General features: G+C 41.3%; 1 protein-coding gene across 1 annotated transcript in view; it reads left to right on the forward strand.

The window, feature by feature from the left end:
• The window catches only part of LOC138363051 (cytoplasmic phosphatidylinositol transfer protein 1-like), a 68,474-nt gene extending 48,594 nt beyond the window's left edge, over positions 1–19,880 (forward strand). Inside the window, exon 9 of the mRNA XM_069321895.1 lies at positions 29–19,880. Coding sequence (XP_069177996.1) covers positions 29–232 — 204 coding nt within the window. The 3' untranslated portion in view covers positions 233–19,880. The remainder of the gene's footprint in view (positions 1–28) is intronic.
• The last annotated feature ends 136 nt before the right edge of the window (positions 19,881–20,016 follow it).

Here is a 20,016-nt window from a genome sequence, read left to right on the forward strand (position 1 = left end):
TCCTTCTCCAATTGTTTTAATTCATTAGACTGCAGGTATAGATGAGACAAAACCTGTTAACTTGAAGGAAGAGGTCGAGGAGGAAGAAAAGGAAGGGGAAGCTCATTACAGATGCAAAAGCAAAAAGAATCTAAAGAAAGAAAATTCATCACCATCCCTGGGATCTAAATCCAGTTCTCCTGTCTCACCAGATAAGCCAGGCTATCTTTCTTCTTGGTTCAAGTGGTCCTAATAATTTATTAAATGTTTAATGGGAATTAAAAGATTGAGACAGTTGTGTCCAAAGAGGAAGATAAAATGTTTATGATAATACCTGAAAGTTTTTTTTCAGCCTCAACATGAACATAACTATTGTGGTGTGACTAATATTTAAAGTAGCCGCTGGTTTTCATACTGTATATGCCTCTTACATTTAAATAATTTTTTTTACTTTATTGATATTTATTGATATATAATATGACATTTGCTGCACATCTGATTCATGTTGAAGTCTTTTTCTGTCTTATATCCACACTAGATTTAATTGATGTGGACAATTGACCTGTTGCTTTTCTTGGATAGGATACTAATGTGTGACAAAACATGCCCAAGAAATTGTGAAAAATGTGTTTCTATAAACATTTTTTTCATGTATTTTGTAAGGGTATGTGGAAACCTATCTAACTAGTATGGATGTTGCAATTGCAAATGTTTCCAGCCTTCAAATGACAGACCACTCTGTAAGAAAGAAGTCTTATAATATAGTGCAAATATATTATCTGCAAAGATGATGAGATAGGATTAATGTTTTTAAGACTACAACTAGCCAGGTTTCTGAAATGCAAAATTTTATTTCTTGAATACTTTACTATACAGTAGTGTCATTGATGTTGTTGTTAGACTGGTGTACTTTTTTCTATTGTATTTTTTTGTATTAGAATAGAAGTTGGAAGACCCAATGTAAACTGTAGTTGAACATCAAAAACAATTACCATTTTGTTGCAGAAAAATGCTGTAAATAGAGTTTATAACTAAGAAGTGACATGCAATTGGAAATTCACCATGGCCAGGAAATATAAATCATTCAAACTCTTGTTTTGATTAAATTTAATTTCTGATTTTTTATATACAGTTCACCCTCCCAAATCTGGACCTTCCTGTAACATATCCTTCTAAACAATGAATCATGTTTGCCCACTGGGTTTTCCATCTGAAACCAGGATTTTTAACATTTCGGAGACATTGCAATGAAGTACAGTACAGGTATGAGTCAAATGAGTCGTTTCCTTCATCATGTAAAGTAATTTCCATAAAATTGCATTTTGTTTTCTTATTTTTGACAAATCATGTATTTTTTGTGGGGGAACCCTTACGGCTCCCTCGAGCTATCAGGCTAATGTGGGATATTATAAGACTGGGGCATTAGCTATGTAGTTTAACCTACCAGGGACTACGAGCCAGAACCTGGCCCTTTCAGAGAGGTTTCAGGGAGCAATGGCTCTGGAAAACCTCCCTGTGGTTGGGGGATTTTCCTTATGTCACTGACTAGGGTTAGGCACCCAGAAAGGTAGGCATAACAAATTACACCCCACACGGTAAGAAACTAACAACGAAAACCGAACAGAGAGGCAGAACTCCCTTCAATCCCAAGGAAACAAGCAAATGTCACACTCCACTGCCGCACCGTTTGTCCGTGCAGCCCTCCCCTTCCCAAGACGGGAGGGGGGGTGAGCCTCAGACCCCCATGCTGGCTACTCCGACTTCCAGTTTGTCAGCTAATGTTGTCCAGGGGGCTGACCCCTTTGTGGCCACGATTTCCTTTGCGGTGTTTTGCCTTCGTGAGGGACCTCTGCTGTGTTATTGTTGTGAGTGGCAGTGTTGGGCGGCTCCTCCTCCTCCTCCATGGGATTCGGGGCTCACGGGGCAGGCTTCTTTCCCTGCGCTTCGTTGGGTCATCTTGGAGTGGGTGCGCTTGGGTGTGGTCGAAACAACCGCGTTCCTCAAGTGGGTTTCCCATTTGTTTCCAGTATCGAAACGGGACTATGCGGATCTGCGGTTCGTTCTGGATTTGTACTTTCTGAACCCCTGGATTCCTTGCCCTTCCTTTCGGATGACTACTGTCTCAGGTCCGGCTTCAGTTGGAGCCAGGTTCGTGGATGGTGTCCCTGAACCTCAAGGACGGGTCTTGGCACGTTCCTTTTCATCCGGGGTTCAGGGACTGGTTAGGTTTCGTGGTAGGGCATCAGGCTTACCACTCCCATTTTCTTTCTTTTAGCTTGAATCTCGCACCTGGTGTATTCACACTTCTTACCTGGGTCGTGGTGACCCGTCTGTTCTTGTTGGGGTTTGGGTCCTGACCTACCACGACGACTGGCTGGTGTGGGCTCCCAGTCGGTCCGCTTGTCTGCTTGCCAGGGGTGTGGTTCTTTTCCAGCTCACCAGGTTTGGGTTCCTGGTGAATTGTCATTTGACAGTGGCTCAGTGGCTCGCAGTTATCTGCGAGCTTCGGCTTCGGTAGTTGGGGATGCGCTTTGGGTTGACCCGGTTTCCCCTTGTTCCCTGTTCCAGGTCTCGGGTCTCCCAGGTTGTCCTTAGGGTTATTAAATCTAGCCAGCCTGTGGTCTATCCTCGTGCCCACGATGATAGGAAATTTGCTGCATTGGCTGCCGTGTTTGGCAACATGTCTTGGGCTGATATTCGGGCACGGGGTTTTTGGAAGTCGAACAGGGTCCTGGCCGCCCGTTATTTGGCTAACGTCCCTGCTTCTGGGCGTCCCTGTGTTACTTTGGTAGCAGGTTGCAGCCAGTTTTCTCGACTTTGTGTTGAGGAGTTTGTGATGGCCGTCTCCCGGGCAAGTTTCTCTTTTTCTTCTCTTTGGTTATGAAGCTCCAGGGGCTCCTCACAGAAAACCAGCATTGAATGTAATGAAATGCCATTTTCTGGGTTAGCTCTGGCGACTCCCTGACAACCTTCCCTTCCTCCGGTCAGCGGTTTTTCACGGGGAGGGGAGGGCTGTGTGGATAAACGGCGCGGAGGTGGAGTGTAACTTTTGCTTCTTTCTTGAGTTTGAAGGGAGTTCAGCCTCTGTTTGGTTTTCGTTATTAGTTTGTTACCATGTGGGGTTTGTTTTGTTATGCCTACCTTTCTGGGTGCCTAACCCTTGTCGACGGCAGATTAGGAAAACCCCCAACCACAGGGGGGGGTGTTTCCAGGGCCATTGCTACATGAAATATCTCTGAAGGGACCAGGTTCTGGCTCGTGGTCCCTGGTATGTCGAACTCCATAGTTAATGCCCCAGTCTAATATCACATATTAGCCCGATAGCTCCAGGAAGCCTCCGGGGCCCAACCAGAAAATGGCGTTTCATTACATTCAGTGCTGATTTTTTTATTTGTAATAGGATTCAAAATAATACAATTATATTTTAGAAATATTTTACTAAGCTTGTACAGGTGAACCTCATTTAACAAATACTTATTCTACAAATATTTGCTCTAAGGTTTACTAAAAAAAAATCCATTTACATAAATGGGTGTCAATGTGTGGGTGTTACATGTGAGTTGATGCATCAGTGGTGTTACATCAAATTACAGGATGACTGTAATTTGTTGAGTGTGTTGGTGCTCTCACATCCTCAATGACCCACTCAGTCACACACAATTGGAACAGGATGTTGTTCATCCTAGGTGGAGAAGGATTGGTGATGGAAGGAGGGTGTGAGGTGCGTACTTGTGTGATAAATTACAAATGGATACACTGTACACAGTACAGTATAAGCCTTTATTTCTTCATTTCAATATTTTCAAGAAAGTAATGGGTTTTGTAGCCATTTTAGGCTGAGTGGAGAGGGTAATTGAACAGGATGTTGAAGTATCTGGCTAGCCTGTTTATCTAGCTTAGCAATGTGTGTGTGTGTACTCGCCTAGTTGTGTTTGCGGGGGTTGAGCTCTGGCTCTTTGGTCCCGCCTCTCAACAGGTAACAAACACACACGTGTGTGTGTGTGTGTGTGTCTAGCCTGACAGCCTATATTTAGCAAGACATTGTCAAGCCTTTCTGTATATGTAGCTTTGGTCTGGAATGTTTTATCAGCTTGTACCACTAGTCAATGGAAAATTATTTTACTTGACAGAATTATTGATTATCACCACCTTCTGGAGAACGCATCTTGGTTCTTAAGTGAGGCCTGCCTGTATTGCACTATAGGTTGCTCAAAAGTTTGTGTTTTTCTTGTATAAGTGTGATCCAACCTCTTGCCATTGAATCATTTTCACTGACTTTTATTCAAATATATCATTATTGAATCCATGTTGTGCTGTAAGAGTAATATGGGTACATCAAAGGTGAGAGGAACTTCCTTTTCATGGATAATAAGGCCTAACTATTAGAAATACTTTACAAGATCATGGCTAGGGAGTAAAGCTGCTGGCAAAGGAGCGTAGCATTGGTACTAATTCTGTTTCTGACATAAAAAAGCATAGGAAGCAGAACATGTAGTTTGTGAATAAAATAAAGAGCAGTGGTGGTAAAAAGAAGTTGCATATAAACATTGAAACCTTGTAAGCATGAGGATTTAGATGCTACTGCTTCCAGTGGTTTACTACAGCACTATAGGCTGGGGTAAACAATTAGCTCAGTAGCTGAGAGAATGGCATTAGCCATGAACACTGAGGATTTTGAGGCAAGTTCAGGGTAATTGCAGAAGTTACCTAAATTTACCTGAGCGGCTATATCTTTAGTATCCTCGATGGGGACAGGAAGCTGGTGGCTTGTCAAAGGTTCCCCCAATATTCCTGAAGATTTTTTCATACTAAACTATACACTGAAGTAATGTCTTGGCATTTATGGCCTAGGTGGGGTAGACAGTTCCATGGATTTTTATCCAATGGGTAAAAAAGCATCTGTTTTCTCTCCTACATTGTGGCTTATTGAGCTTAAAGCTGTTGTCCCCTTGTATGCATTACTTTGATATTTTAAAGAAGTGGTCTGGACTAATATCTTCAAATTTTTTAAGTATTTTAAAGATCTCGATAAGATCAATCCTGTCATGTTTGGTTAGTAATCCTGCAGCTGAAACAAACAGCCTCGTTGATCAGAAAACCAACCAGAAGACCTGGTCCAAGACTGGGTCGCGGAGATGTTGATCCTTGGAATCATCGACAGGTAAATGACGGGTAAAGCCCTCAGTTGTTTCTGAGATGAGAGTTGACTTGGTTCTGAGGTGAATTTTGTCTCTGTTCACCAAAGTAGCTATTTGAAAGTGAGGTCTTCATGCTTGGATACAGAAGACCAGAGACCTGTACAGCTGAACAGTGAACAAACCATTTTTATATTTTTTTGTGCATTATTATTATTAAGTGGCACACTAATCATTATTTATATATTGTCTAAATGTGCATAAACATTTAGTGTATCACTTGCTATAAAAAAATTTTTTTTAAATATATTGATAAGTAGCCCAGAAGGGGCTAAATACTGGATATCCAGATTAAGTGCAAATCTGGATCATATCAAAGACAATACAATCCAGATTTTGTAGGTTACCTGTAGTGTATAAACTTTTGTTTAGTACAGAATGGTTATCAAAGACCATTTTCTAAAGAATTCTGCTTCACTTTACTGTAATTGTTTGTAGTAATGGAGCACATTAATTGCTATTATTTTTGTATAATCATTAAAATATGGGGATGAGCTGTCTCCTAACTGTGCCTTCAATTGGCAAAGTTTGTTCTTTAACATTTAATGAGGAAAATCAAATGTATTATGAAATTTTAATGTAGAGTAAATTAAATTGTTGTGCATTCATATTATAAACAAGAATGCATGTGGACTATTAAAAGTGACATAATTGGAGTTAGTGGTAATTTAGTGCATTAGTTATGTCAGTGGTGCATATGCAAAGTTATTTAATGATCCAGTAAACAACAGAATACTCATGACAATTACTCTTAACAAGGCACAAGCAAGTACAAGTAATTTCTTAGGAATCGAAGAAATAACCATAATGGATTGTTTGGTTTCTTTGTGTTTTTTGTTTTTTAGTCTTCAAGACTTCACTTTTGGAGGAATATATATTTATGCTATGTGAGTACATTCATCATGTTGTGTTTGTGCATACATCGTGTTGTATGTGTGTATTCAGTATTACGTTCTATGTTTAAGCTATATTTTTGTGGATTGCCTTAAGTTTGTACTTGTAATATATTCAGCTGCTAGGCAGGATCATCCTTGCCTCTATTTTTATTTATTTTGGTATATTAAGATTTTACTGCATTTATACAGCAGGCTGATTTATGCAGAGCTTAATCTGAATCCAGTTTGTGCTGCTTTCCTGTGGGGAACCCCTTTGGCTCCCTGGAACTATTGGGTTAATATGCAATTCATTAGACCAGGGCATTAGTCATAAGCATTCTTGCTCGAGGTCCCCTAATGGGGCCCACGAGAACCTGACCCCCTCAGAGAGGCACAGGGAGCAATGACCCTGGAACCCCCCCTCCTGTGGTTAGGGGTTTTCCTTATCTGCCATCAGCTGGTGGTTAGGCACCCAGAAAGGTAGGCATAACAAAACAGACCCCACATGGTAAGAAAATTGCAACCGAATAGAGGCAGAACTCCCTCCAATCCCAAGGAAACAAGCAAATGTCACTTCCCACCCCCGTGCCACTCGTCCAAACAGGCCCCTCCCTCCACCCCGGGAGGGGAAGCCACAGGCGTCTGCAACCCGGCCATTACAGTTCGTCTGCGTGCGAGTTTGAAGGTTGCTGTGTGCCATTGTCTCAGGATGACAGTCACTGCTTTTTCCTCTATCTTGCTGGCTGTTGGGTCACCGACACCTTTGACCCAGAGTCCTGCGAGTCGCACTCCTTGCTTGTTCTCCAATTTACCCATTCTGATGACATTGATATTAGGGTACAGGTGGCATCTGCGTTTCATGCTAGGTTTAGGTTGCTGCAACGTCCTAAGTTGATTGCCCACCTGGATGCCCCAAGGCTGCCCCATTTTGATTATAGGGACCCGGACTTGGGGGCTTTCATCACTTTGACTTTGGTTCCATCCGTGCTCCTTGGTCCTTACCCTGAAGGAAAGCTCCCCACTGTGAAGTTTCTGTGAAGCTCACCACAGAAAACCAGTGTTGAATGTAATGAAATGCCATTGTCTGGGTGAGCCCTGGAGGCTCCCTGGCACCCTCCCTCCCTCCAGTCGGTAGTTTTCACGTTGTTTTGATACTTGACTCCGAACTGGAATGGCTGGGTCACGGAGAGGGGGGAGTGACGTTTGCTTGTTTCCTTGGGACGGATGGAAAACCAAAGGAAAAACCCCAACTACAGGGGGGGTTTTCCATGGCCATTGCTCCCTGTGCCTCTCTTGAGGAGGGGGGGGGGCCAGGTTCTGGCTCGGTAGGCTGAATGCCTACGACTAATGGCTTGGTCTAATGAATTGCATATTAGCCTGATAGCTCCAGGGAGCCTCTGGGGCTCACCCAGAAAATGGCATTTCATTACATTCAGTGCTGGTTTTTTGGTATTTGATATTTATAGAGTGCTTGTAAATACCAAAATACAGTGTGATATAGTACGGTTGATACAAAGCAAAGTATTGTATAAATGGAATGAGAACAGAAAAGGTTAATTTTCACATTGTGATAAATATTTAACACCTATTATTAATAGAAATGGAGGGATCTCTCGTATTTCATCTATACCAGGGGTCTCCAAACTTTTCAGTACAAGGACCACATTATATTTTCACATTTTTGCTGGTTAAAGAAGAAATCAGTTATATAAATTAATATTTTATTTGGGTGTTTTTGGATAATCATTGTGATTCAGAACAAAGGAAAAAGTGACAATTATAAAGAAAGGAGGTTATCTTGAGGTTATCTTGAGATGATTTCGGGGCTTAAGTGTCCCTGCGGCCCGGTCCTCGACCAGGCCTCCACCCCCAGGAAGCAGCCCGTGACAGCTGACTGACACCCAGGTACCTATTTTACTGCTAGGTAACAGGGGCATAGGGTGAAAGAAACTCTGCCCATTGTTTCTCGCCGGCGCCTGGGATCGAACCCAGGACCACAGGATCACAAGTCCAGCGTGCTGTCCGCTCGGCCGACCGGCTCCCTTGCTGTGCTTGCACCAGGAAATGATACATGAGTAAAATTGTCAAACGTTACCAAATGCACTAATGAAAAAATTTACTTAACTGCAGATTTAGTGGTCCACAGTGGCTATTCATTATTATTTATTTTATTTACTAAAATTTTATAAATGTTTACCTTTAACCCTTGTATGGCACCTGGCTATTTAGCGTGTCACTCACAGGCGCATACTGTACCAAAAAAAAAAAAAAAAAAAATTTCTTCTAAACCTATTAATTTGTGTTCACTGATCATGGGAGAATAATAAAAAAATCATAAGTGGCATATATTGCCTGCTATAGGGCGGGGAAGTCTGGCAAAAAAACAGGTGCTGACTCAGCGTGCGTCCCAGGCGGTCTGTTGCTCGCCGGCTGTCAGGCCAGAGTTGCCACAAAGAGATAATTACCTAATTATTTCAATGTCTGATTGATTTTTCGTAGTTTTTTTTGCTGTAATATTATTCAATGGTGTGTAGTGTGATATATAATAAAATGAGTGAATCATTGCTGTACTCAAAAATGTGGTGTGCATATTGTTGATTCAATTATGTTCATCAAACAGTGAACAAATACTTTGTCGGTTATTACACTATATACACAGGTTATATATAAGTATCTGCATGTTTTGTTCACCATAACGAACCACTAAGTTGCTATTATGAGTCAAAAAGGAACGAGGAGTGACCGCCACACACCAGCCAGCTACTCACTCCCTCAACACCTCACTCGCCCACATTCTCCTCCCACCATACTGTTTTTGCTTTTATTCACTATATACAGACAATATATATAAGTATCTACATTCGTGTTCACCATAACGAACCAATAAGTTGGCATGCTGAGTGGCAGTGACAGTGGCACCCGCCACTGGCTGCTACTTCCTCCCTCCCTCCCTCAAGTCACCTGACTCACCCACATTCTCCTCCCACAATACTGTTTTTGCTTTTATTCACTATATACAGACACTATATATAAGTACTGTATCTACATTCGTGTTCACCATAACGAACCACTAAGTTGGTATGCTGAGTGGCAGTGGCAATGGCAGCCAGTGGCAGCTCGCCACTGACTGCCACTCCCTCCCTCCCTCCCTCCCTCCCTTACCTCACCTCACCTCACTTGCCACCATTCTCCTCTCACCATACTGTTTTTGCTTTTATATACAGGCGTTATATATTAGTATTTACATGTTTTGTTCACCATAACTGTACATCTAAGCTTGTATGGTTAGTAAAGGCACAAAGACATAGCTACTCACACAGCTGGTGTGCTATATACACACATTACATTTAAGTATCTACCTGTTTTATTCACCATACTTGTACAAGTAAACTGGTATGGTGCCCAAAGACCATAGTGGTCACCAGTAAACAACATAAGTCGTGCAGACAACACAACCTCCCTCACCAAAATGGCGGCTTCCAACCTACTCCTATTGCTGTTTATACCCGCTATACACACGTTATATATAAGTATCTACATTTGTGTTCAACATAGCGAACCACTAAGCTGGTATGGTGAGTGCAGTCAATAAAAGGTGGCCACACAGTCAGAAAACAATGCCACCACCCTCCCTCCCACAGCATTACTCCTCCCTCCATGGAGCACAGCGCTAAATATCACCACAATCCTGCTATTATCAAAACCCTGGTCAGTTTTATCACAGTCAGGGGTTTTCTGTAATATCATCATCGCTACATAATAGCATGAACAAGTATATTATGGCATTTTTAGGCGATGCTGTGAGCTCATGCTGTGTGCGTCAGGCTTAGTAGCTCACTCAATACTGAGGCCCCTAACACCCGGAAATTTGGCCCACGATTTTTTTTTTAAATGAATTCTGTTTACAAGAGCCGTGATGGTGTGGTGAACCCTGTGTATCCGCAGGCCGTTTAAATCTTGCGTAGTACTCCAAAGCATCATATGATGCGATGCGCAATTTTCTGCAAGTCGGTCAAAGCATCATATGATGCGATGCGCAATTTACTGCAAGTCGGTCAAAGCATCATATGATGCGATGCACAATTTACTGCAAGTCAGTCAAAGCATCATATGATGCGATGCGCAATTTAAGGGTTAATGGGAATTTGCCCTGTTTTGTGGCTTACAGTAAGGAAAATAAACACTTAAAGAAAGAACTTCAGTAAAACAAATTGAAGAAATTCAAAATTAATTTAGAGCCATCGAAGAAGGTCAAACAAAAATTATAAAAGCATATGGTACATGTAACTGGCAATGAGAGTTTGCCAGATTAACAACACTCAGACTTGGTGTCATACGGGAAGGAGCTCGGCGGACAGGAACTGAACATGTAAACCGCCCAAGCACATGGTTCACTTTACTTAATTAACGCAAGTTCAGTGACACCTCGGCTTATGAATGCCCCTCTTAACGAGGGGGCATTCGTAAGTTACAATGTTGTGGGTTACGAGCCAAATTTCTTCGTAAAATCCGAATCTGGTTTTGAACTTTCCCTAGGGTAACGTAGTTTGTTGATACGCATATGGCCAGCCTAGTGCGTGGTGGCACAGAGACTGCCCCTCAGTTTACCAGTGCCTCCCACCTAGTGACAGTCACGTTTTAATTCTTTGTAAAGAATTTAAATGTTTTTTTTATTTTTGGGTATTTGAACATGAAAGTAATTACAGGGGTACCTCGGTTTAAAAATTTAATCCATTCCTGGAGACAGTTCGTAACCTGAAAATTCATAAACCAAAGCGAATTTCTCCATAAGAAATAATGGGAAATGAATTAATACGTTCCTGACTCCACAAAAACTTCATTTCAAAGTAAATTTTATACCTAATTCATCCAAATCTACACTACAAAAGTATGTTCAAGTTATTACTTACCCTTGCTGATGACTCCTGTTGGCATATGGAAGATGGTGAGGAGGGGAAGGAGGAGAGGTGTTACTGTTTGGAAGGGGAGTCCCCTTCCATGATAACATCAGGCAGTGAAGATTTTTCTGGAGTGTACTCTCTGGCATGTTTTGCCTGCATACCACTAGGTCTGGTTGTGACTCACTGCTTGATTTTCTCACAACGAAATGATCCAATGAAGATTGTTTTTCCCTTCTTCGCAACATTTGTCTGTAGTGAGGCATCACATTGTCATTGAAAAGATTAATGTAACAGCCCACTACAGCTTTCTCTGGGTGAGTCTTTTCAATAAAAGTTTGCATTTTTTTCCACATCTGACACCACTTCCTAATTGTTGAAGAAGGGATATTCTCTTCTGCCTCATCCTCTGAAGAAATATCCTCAGCTGCCTCTTGTTGCTGCTCCTTTTCAAGGGCTTGGAGTTCTTCGGTGGTCAGTTCTTCAATGTGTTCTTCCTCCAACTCCTCCACACCAGCACCATCCTATTCCAAGCCCATTTTCTGGCCCAGAGTAACAATTTCCTTAACAATAGGCACTTCATTTTCAGGCTCAAACCCCTCAAAGTCTAGTTCTGTCACACATTCAGGCCACAATTTTCTCCAGCCATAGATCAGGGTTCTTTGAGTCACTTCTTGCCAGGCTTTGTCAACAAGTTTTAAAGCACTACAAATGTTAAAACAGTGCTTCTAGAACTCTTTGAGGATAAGGTTTGTGGCTTCGGTCACTTCAAAACATTTCCAGAAAAGTGCTCTTTCATAAAGTTTCTTAAAATTTGCTGTGATTTTCTGGTCCATAGGCTGAATTAGAGGAGTGGTGTTAGGAGGAAGGAACTTTATTGTGAGAAAATTAAATCTGTTCAACAATGCATCTTCCAAGCCTGGAGGATAAGCAGGAGCATAGTCGAGGAGAAGCAGGGCCTTGAGTGGCAAACTTTTTTCCTGCAGATATTTTTGTATGGCAGGGCATACCACATCATTCACCCACTCCGTAAAAAAAATCCTAGTCACCCATGCCTTATTGTTAACCCTCCACTTCACACACATTTGGTTTTTCTGCACACCATACTTTTTGAAAACCCTTGGATTTTCAGAATGATACACAAGCAAGGGTTTAATTTTCAAATCGCCACTCGCATTTTCACACAACACAAGGGTAAACCTATCTTTCATAGGCTTGTGTCCGGGCAGTGATTTCTCCTCCTTGGTAATGTATGTCCTCTTAGGCAATCTTTTCCAGAACAGTCCTGTCTCATCACAATAAAACACTTGTTGCAGACGGTATTCCTCAGCCTCTACAAAATCTTAAAATTCTTCAATAAATTTTTCAGCCGCTGGTTTGTCATAGCTGGCAACCTCCCCATGCCTCACAACACTATGAATAACACTTATTTTTCTAAATTTGTCAAACCATCCCCTGCTTGCCTGAAAGTCTTTCGTATCTGCACTCGTTCCAGGGGTTTTCTTTACAAGGTCTTCGTGCAATACCCTGGCTTTCTCACAAATGATGGCCTCTGAAACACTATGACCCGCTAACTCCATGTTGTGTATCCAAAATAATAACAACTTTTCCACATCCTCAAATATTTGTGGTCTTTGTTTTGTGATTGTTGATACACCTTTTTACCACTTTAGTACTCATAATGTCTTTTTTCTTAGCAAGTACAGTGCATATCGTTGACATGGATTTGTTGTACGGCCTAGATAGTTCAACAACACTAGTACCATTTTCATGCTTATGAATGAACTCTTGTTTTTCCTCTATGGTCATTCTCACGTGTGATTTCTTGCCTTATAGCTTACCACTGGTTTTATTGGGACCCATGGTGAGATATATAATAACAATTATGCTCAAATGCTTTTATGCCCACCATCCCCCACTCCCCTGTCCCCTCGTCCTCCTCACCATTCCCCCTCATCCCCCCGTTCCCCGTCCCCTCATCCTCCCCACCATCCCCCACTCCCTCATCCCCTCTTCCTCCCCACCATCCCCCCCCCCCACTCCCTTGTCCTCCCAACCATTCCCCCACTCCCTTGTCCTCCCAACCATTCCCCCACGCCCTTGTCCTCCCCCACCACCCCCCCACTCCCTCGTCCTCACCACTATCTCCCCCCCCCCACTCCTTCGTCCTCACCACTATCCCCCACCCCCTCGTCCTCCACACCATTCCCCCCACCCTCATCCTCCCCACTATTCCCCCCCCTTTCCCTGTCCCCTTGGCTTTCCCACAATTTCCCCCTCCCCTCGTCCTTCCCATCATCCCCCCCACTTCCCCATCCTCCACTCTCCTATCCCCTCATCCTCCCCATCATTCCCCCCTCCCCCCATTTCCTCATCCTCCCCATCATTCCCCCCTCCCCCCATTTCCTCGTCCTCCCCACCATCCCCCCGCTACCCCGTCCTCCCCCACTCCCCGTCCCCTCGTCCTCCCCCCACTTCCCCGTTCCCTCGTCCTCCCCATCATTCCTCCCTCTTCTGTCCCCTCGTCCTCCCCACCATTCCCTCATGGGAAAAAGTTTTGTTTTTAAAAAGCATGTTTTTACCTGTCACAGGTGCGACATCTATATAGTGAGTATATAAAAACGCACGCGTATTCGAATGCAACGTTGTCAAAATTTCAAAGTAATCGGTGAAGAACTTTCGGAGATTTCCTCTCAAATGAAAAACACAGTTTTTTCAAAAAAAGCATGTGTTTACCTGCCACAGGTGTGCAATCTGTATAGTAGGTATATAAAAATATGCTCGTATTTGAATAGAACGTTGTCAAAATTTCAAAGCAATCGGTGAAGAACTTTCTGAGATTTAAGATTTTGAACAAACAAACCTTTACATTTTTATTTATATAGATATATATTGCAAGTTATGGGACAGATAAAATCTTGTGGTGGGCTGTAACTTGGAGACCCCTCATTAATATTATTGATACATTTCTCCCATAAAGAATAGAATGAAGTTAATAAATCGTCTCTAAATTAAATAAATTGTAACATAAATTATCCTTTTCACAAGCCTTTAAGCATTGTTTTAATTAAGAAGTTTATATAATGTTAATTTGATAGCCATGAAAACCTGACATGAAGTCATCGATTCACCTGAACAAAGGTCTGGATCATGTAATATGGGATGCATGCTGCTTGTAACATGTGTTTCTTGTGATCCACTGTAAGTAATGAATATGAATAATAAAAGAGATAAAGTGCATGAACAGACTAGGAGCTACTTGTTTTAGGGTAATACGAGGGTTCCTTCAGGAGTCAAATAAGAGTTTGACAAAAAAAATTTTTAATATATGTTCAAGTTAATGTAATCACCTAGTTATGCTTGTAGGGGTTGAGCTTTGGCTCTTTGATCCTACTTCTCAATTGTCTAATGTATATTTATGTAATTGATTTCTGCAGTCACTCCAAATATAAAATGAGTTATTCAGTGTAGTTTGTTTGGTATTATTGTGTATATTAAAAGTGCCTTAGGGCTGTGCTGTACAATGGCAAGATTCTGTTAATATCATGTTGGAGTTACTGTACATGATTAATTTTAATGTACATATTTTAAAAAATATCAAAATAGAGCATATTTCTGCTTTATTTACTGTGATTTCCAGCATTAATTTGGCATCAGTGGGAATGCCTTATAATTTAAAAGAGAGCAATTGAAGTATGGTGTTGATAAATGTTAGAATTTAAGGAGTTGATTGTAGAATAAATGTGCAGGTGTCATTTATGTAAAATGTTAATTCTTACCCATGTCAATTTTTTTTAAATGGAAAACCTTACTAATTAACTGGCTTTCATGGAGGCTAATGTTAAGGTTATATACATTGCTCAGAACATTTGCTCCTAGTTTGCTTCGTATGTTATTACCTCAGGAGAATTGTTTGGAGATGTTTGTGCTGCTTGGCTTTAAGACATTTCATAGAGCAGTTTAGGCATGATATTTAGTAAATGTCACTTACTGTGATTGTAGAATTCTTTGTCATCTCATGTCAGGATTTTGACCATATGGCAAGTAAGTACAGTATACATATATTGTTGATAATTTGACACAAGTTATTTGAATATCTTGTGTAATGTTAAACTATTCCATACATCAGTGTGCCTTATAAGTGCTAAGAGCATGACAAGTTGAGGCTCATCATGCTTTGCTGGTCTACCTTTGAACTGCCATATTCATGTATCATAGTGAAAGTGATATGAAATATGGAATTTTAGAAGTAAGGTGCATAAGTGTTTGGAAAGAAATGGGTAATCAGTAGTTGAACTGTTAATGACTAGAATTTTTGCTTTCACATATTTTAGAATGAATTCGTAATAGATTGTAACTACTAATTTCGTGAAGTGCTAGTAGGCATTCATGTTGGAATGGAGCACATTTTGTCATCAGTACTGTGTGTATAGCTTAATTTTGCTAGAAGGTACAGTAGTACATTTGGCCCTTGCAGTTCTTAAAGTACTGTATTGTAATTATATATTATTGACAAATATTCAGTGTTGCTTTTGATAGCAATTAATATAAACTTAATGTGTTTTATATCACAAATAAGATTTATATTTACAAATGTGTGTATTTATTGATGTACATACATATATATATATATATTTATTTTTTCTTAGCGTATATAGACACTGCTTTGTGATTTTCTTGTATAATATTGTAACTAAATTGTGGACTGGAGCATGGAAATAATTCAGCTGATATACTTACAGTATATGAAAGTTAGTTCACTAATTTTTAAACTGTGATTACTCATAATTTTAATGATTGCACAACTTTCCATTCATATTATTAAAAATAAGGGGTTGAAGCTGAGGTAAATTTCAACATAAAATCATAATTATAATTATTATTATTATTATCTTATAATTATTTTTTATTTATTTATTTATATATACAAGAGTTCTTACATTTTTTGTACAGCCACTAGCATGCATAGCATTTTGGGCAAGTCCTTAATCCTAATTTTCACATGCACATATACCCAGTAAGCAGCCCGTAGCATCTGTCTAACTCCCAGGTACCTATTTACTGCTAGGTGAACAAGTGCATCAGGGTGAAAGAAACTATGCCCATTTGTTTCCGCCTCCGCCGGGGATTGAATCAGGACCCTTATTACTACAAACCCCAAGCACTGTCCACTCAGCCATCAGGCCCCTCCTATTATAAGACAAGACAGGCAGTGTTCAGTACACATATTAGAAAAATATGAAAATAAACCACCGATTATCATTAGTTGTGTGTAAAGACTACAATTGAGCATAACTCATTATACAATTCCTGTTCTCTTATTCTTTTTTATTATTTGCTACTTTCATTCCATGTCATTGTCGATATCTCCCACTTTTTTATTTAATGGAAGTTATTTTAATTCCTTTTTGTTCGTGTATTTTGCTTTTTTGCTTGTGCATTCTGTAATATTTTAAATATCTACCCTTCAGAGATTGTGATATCCTCCTTAGACTTAAGATTGCTCACATTTAATTTTTGTTCTGTTTATGAGCAAAGTTATCCATCCAGCCCCCTCCCTGTCCGGCCCGTTGTTGCCGTGAAGGGGCTTGGTGGGTGGGTGCCGAGGTGTGATGCTCCATGGGACAGTCCTCTCTCCTTTTGTGGCCTTATGCTCCTGCTGCTGTCCTCACGAATTCAGCTGGACGACTTTTCCTTTTCCTTGTGTTTCGTTTTTCTCCCCTCTTCTCCTTTCTAATTGTCATTTCCCTGCGACCTTTTGCCTGTTCTGATTATTCTTTCGACCTTCTTTTTTTGACTCCTGGGTGTTTGAGGAGGCATACTCTTGCACCCGTAGAACTGTAGTACAAAACGTCTCGAGCGAGGGGACCCTTTTATTGTCAATCCTCCTTTCGTTACTGAACCCAATATTGACAGACTGACGGTTCTTAAGGTGGCGTTTGTGGGACGTATACTCACGACACACCCCTGGGGGGCCCCGGCAAGATTGGCAACATGTCTCTTGTTGGGTGTCCTGTCTCTAATTGTGGCTCCGTGGTGGGTGTGGGGGCACATTCGTGAATGAAAGTCTGACCTCTCGTACGCCTAATTCTGTTCGTCTTATGACTTCTCAGGCTCGTGGGGTGGGTGACCAAGCCCCCGAGTTGGACCGTGTTGGAAGATCGGGCTCTGTAGCCCCTGCTGCATTGGGCTCCGACCTTGCTCCTTCTTGACCCTCCTGATTACTCCCCTCGGCTTCCCTCCCTCTGTGGTTGGGTCGAGCCACAAGCCCCCAGTGGTGACCACCTCGTCCCCTGGCACTGCTCAGTCTCTCATGTGACTACTGCGTCTTTTAACCCCTCTCTCTCTGGAGGTTCTCAACGCTGTCCACACCACGGCTACTCGATCCCTTCCCGTACTGATGTGTACCAAGCCTTGTTTGGTCCCATTTCGTGGGCCAAATACTTTGATCGCCTCCCTCTGGATTCTACACCTCCTGACTATTTCTCCCTCCGTAGGCACCTTGTTGATTCAGTAGATGCCTCTGTTACTGTTAACCCAACCCGTCTCGGTACACGTGTCGTTGCAGCTCCTTCTCAGGATGCAGCTTGGCCGCCTTATTTTGGCTAGACCCCTGTTCGAATCTCCAAGAACGCTCGGTTGAATGCCAGTGTTGGCACTATTCTCCTCCCACCCCATGTTGAACTGGTGTTAGGAATCTAAAGGACTGCCACAATGATATTTGGCATATCCTCGAACCCCAGGGCCATTCTGTCCTCTAGGTAGACACGTTTACTCGTCCTTCTCATGGTTGTCGCTGTCAACCCCTTCGAGTTGTGAAGATTACCTTTGATGGTAGGACCCTTCCGCCCTCTGTCATTCTTGCTGGTGCCAAGTGCTTCGTCTAGGAGTACATTCCCTCTCCTCCGCTCTGTAATAAGTGCTGGAGGTTTGGACATGGTGCCCTCTGGTGCTCCAGTACTCTCTCTCTCTGTCCCTTGTGTGGGGATGAAGGTCACTCTAAGTCGGAGTGCACTTCTCCCCGGGCTCACTGCCTCAATTGCGGTGAGGCCCACCCTACCTTCTCCCGCGCGTGTGTACATTACAAACTTGAGGCTGCCGTCCTCACCTTGAAGCAGCGGGAACGTTCGTCTTTTCCTGAGGAGAGGCGCCATGTTTGCCGTCTCCCCCCTTTCGCTGGTGTCTTATGATCGTGTGTTGTGCTCTTCTTCTCCTCGTCTTTCCCATCTTCCTCAGCCTCACAACCGTTTCCAGGCCTTAGATCCAGACACGCCCACCGCCTCCTCTGTTCCTTTAAGTTTTGTCCCGAAGGGTCCCCCTCATGGTTCTCTGTCTGGGGTTCCCCTTCTACCCAGTCTGTCTTGTCTCCTGAGTCTTCTTCTTCTTCTCTCTTCCTATCTTTCGCGGTCCTTGCAACATCCTTCCTCTCGCCTTTGTTGTGCTTTAACTTTTACCCCTCCTGTGGTTCCTATTCCTCTTCACCTCCATCTTTCTGTCTGGTTATCTCGCTTACAGGATTCTCTTTCAGTTCGCATTTCTAATGTACCTCCTTGTGTTGTTACTTCCTTGCCCCCATGGAGAGTCTCCCTTCCGAAGTTTTGTACTTCCTTGACCCACATCACTAAAGCTTTCGAACCCGGATCCTTAGGACTATGAACCCTAAGCGCTATCCACTCAGCCATCAGGCCCCCCTTTACTCCTTACCAACCAGCCTCGTCCAATGTCATATCCTGTGCATTATTCATGTTAATAACTGCTTCCTTAGTAGTTTCACCATGTTTGCCATCTGTTTATGTTTTTTGTTCACTTGTCCTCACCTGCTAAAGTCTTTCCAGCTTGGCACCTTCTTTTGACAATTACTTACACTTCTTTCCTCAATTTTTTCTGAGTACACACACTTCATCTGTCTGTCATCCAATCAGTAAGCAGCATTCTCAAACCATCTTGGTACGTTCTCAATCTTGCGATGTATTAACTTTTGCTCTCTACATCTCTCCGTGACATTTCCCATGACATTTAACAAAAAGTACATTAGTATGCAATTCCATCATTATCATAATTTTTTTGCATAACTATTTTGGGTGGTTTAACTGTAAACTGTTATAATTGAGATATATTTGATTATAGAAAAAGGTATACAGTATATTTTATTTAAATATGGTAATATTTCCCATTTTTCTAAATATGAGCCTTCACTTCCATTTCCATTGAAATATAAATAAATGTACATGTTGAACAAAATGTACTGGTAAACATAAAACCAAATAATTTCAGAAGTGTGCTGTACAGTATTTTCTAACTGGAAATATTACACAGTACTGTATTGTGTAAAATACTCTTAAATTTAAACTACTTATTTGTGTTAAGTATTTTAAAGTCTCAATGATAAAATTATATAAAATATATAAGGAAAGTATTTTATTCATGTAGGTAATAATGTGTTGTCTTAATTTACATATCAAAAGAAAGTAAATACTGTAATGCAGATGATGAGTCACAATAATGTGGCTGAAGATATGAAGACTAAACCACACACCAGAAGATGGAGACGACCAAGTTTGGGTCCGTCCTGGACCATTATCAGATCTTAAAATACTCTAATACACAATGTATTATTATTTATTTGTGAAAAGTAGTACTATAATTGACTTTACTACTTTTTATAGGTGATTCAATCCAGACAAAATATGGTGCAGTAGTTTATTGCATATAATTTTTTAAATTATGAAAATATTATATATACCATATTTTTGTATTCTGTATAACAAACTGTACTGTATTCGGGTACTAAGCTATTGTTGAATGCTGTGAATACTGTATTTAATTTTGACTGTGTTTAGGTAAGTGTAATTTAGTTGAAAGATAATGTACCTGTGTATTGTGTATGTAATTTTTGTCACAAATAAAAGATGTATTGAACAACAATTAAAGAAGTGTTTTTAACCTATAGCTAAAGTGTATTATAAGATTGCTGCTATTATATATTTAACCACATCTTGATATTTTGTTCTCTTGCAGCTTGACTGGCTTTAAAGGGAAGCGGCTACATGCAGATTTTTTCCTGGGTAT

This window comes from Procambarus clarkii, chromosome 10 (genome assembly GCF_040958095.1).
Source record: "Procambarus clarkii isolate CNS0578487 chromosome 10, FALCON_Pclarkii_2.0, whole genome shotgun sequence".
Lineage (NCBI taxonomy): Eukaryota > Metazoa > Arthropoda > Malacostraca > Decapoda > Cambaridae > Procambarus > Procambarus clarkii.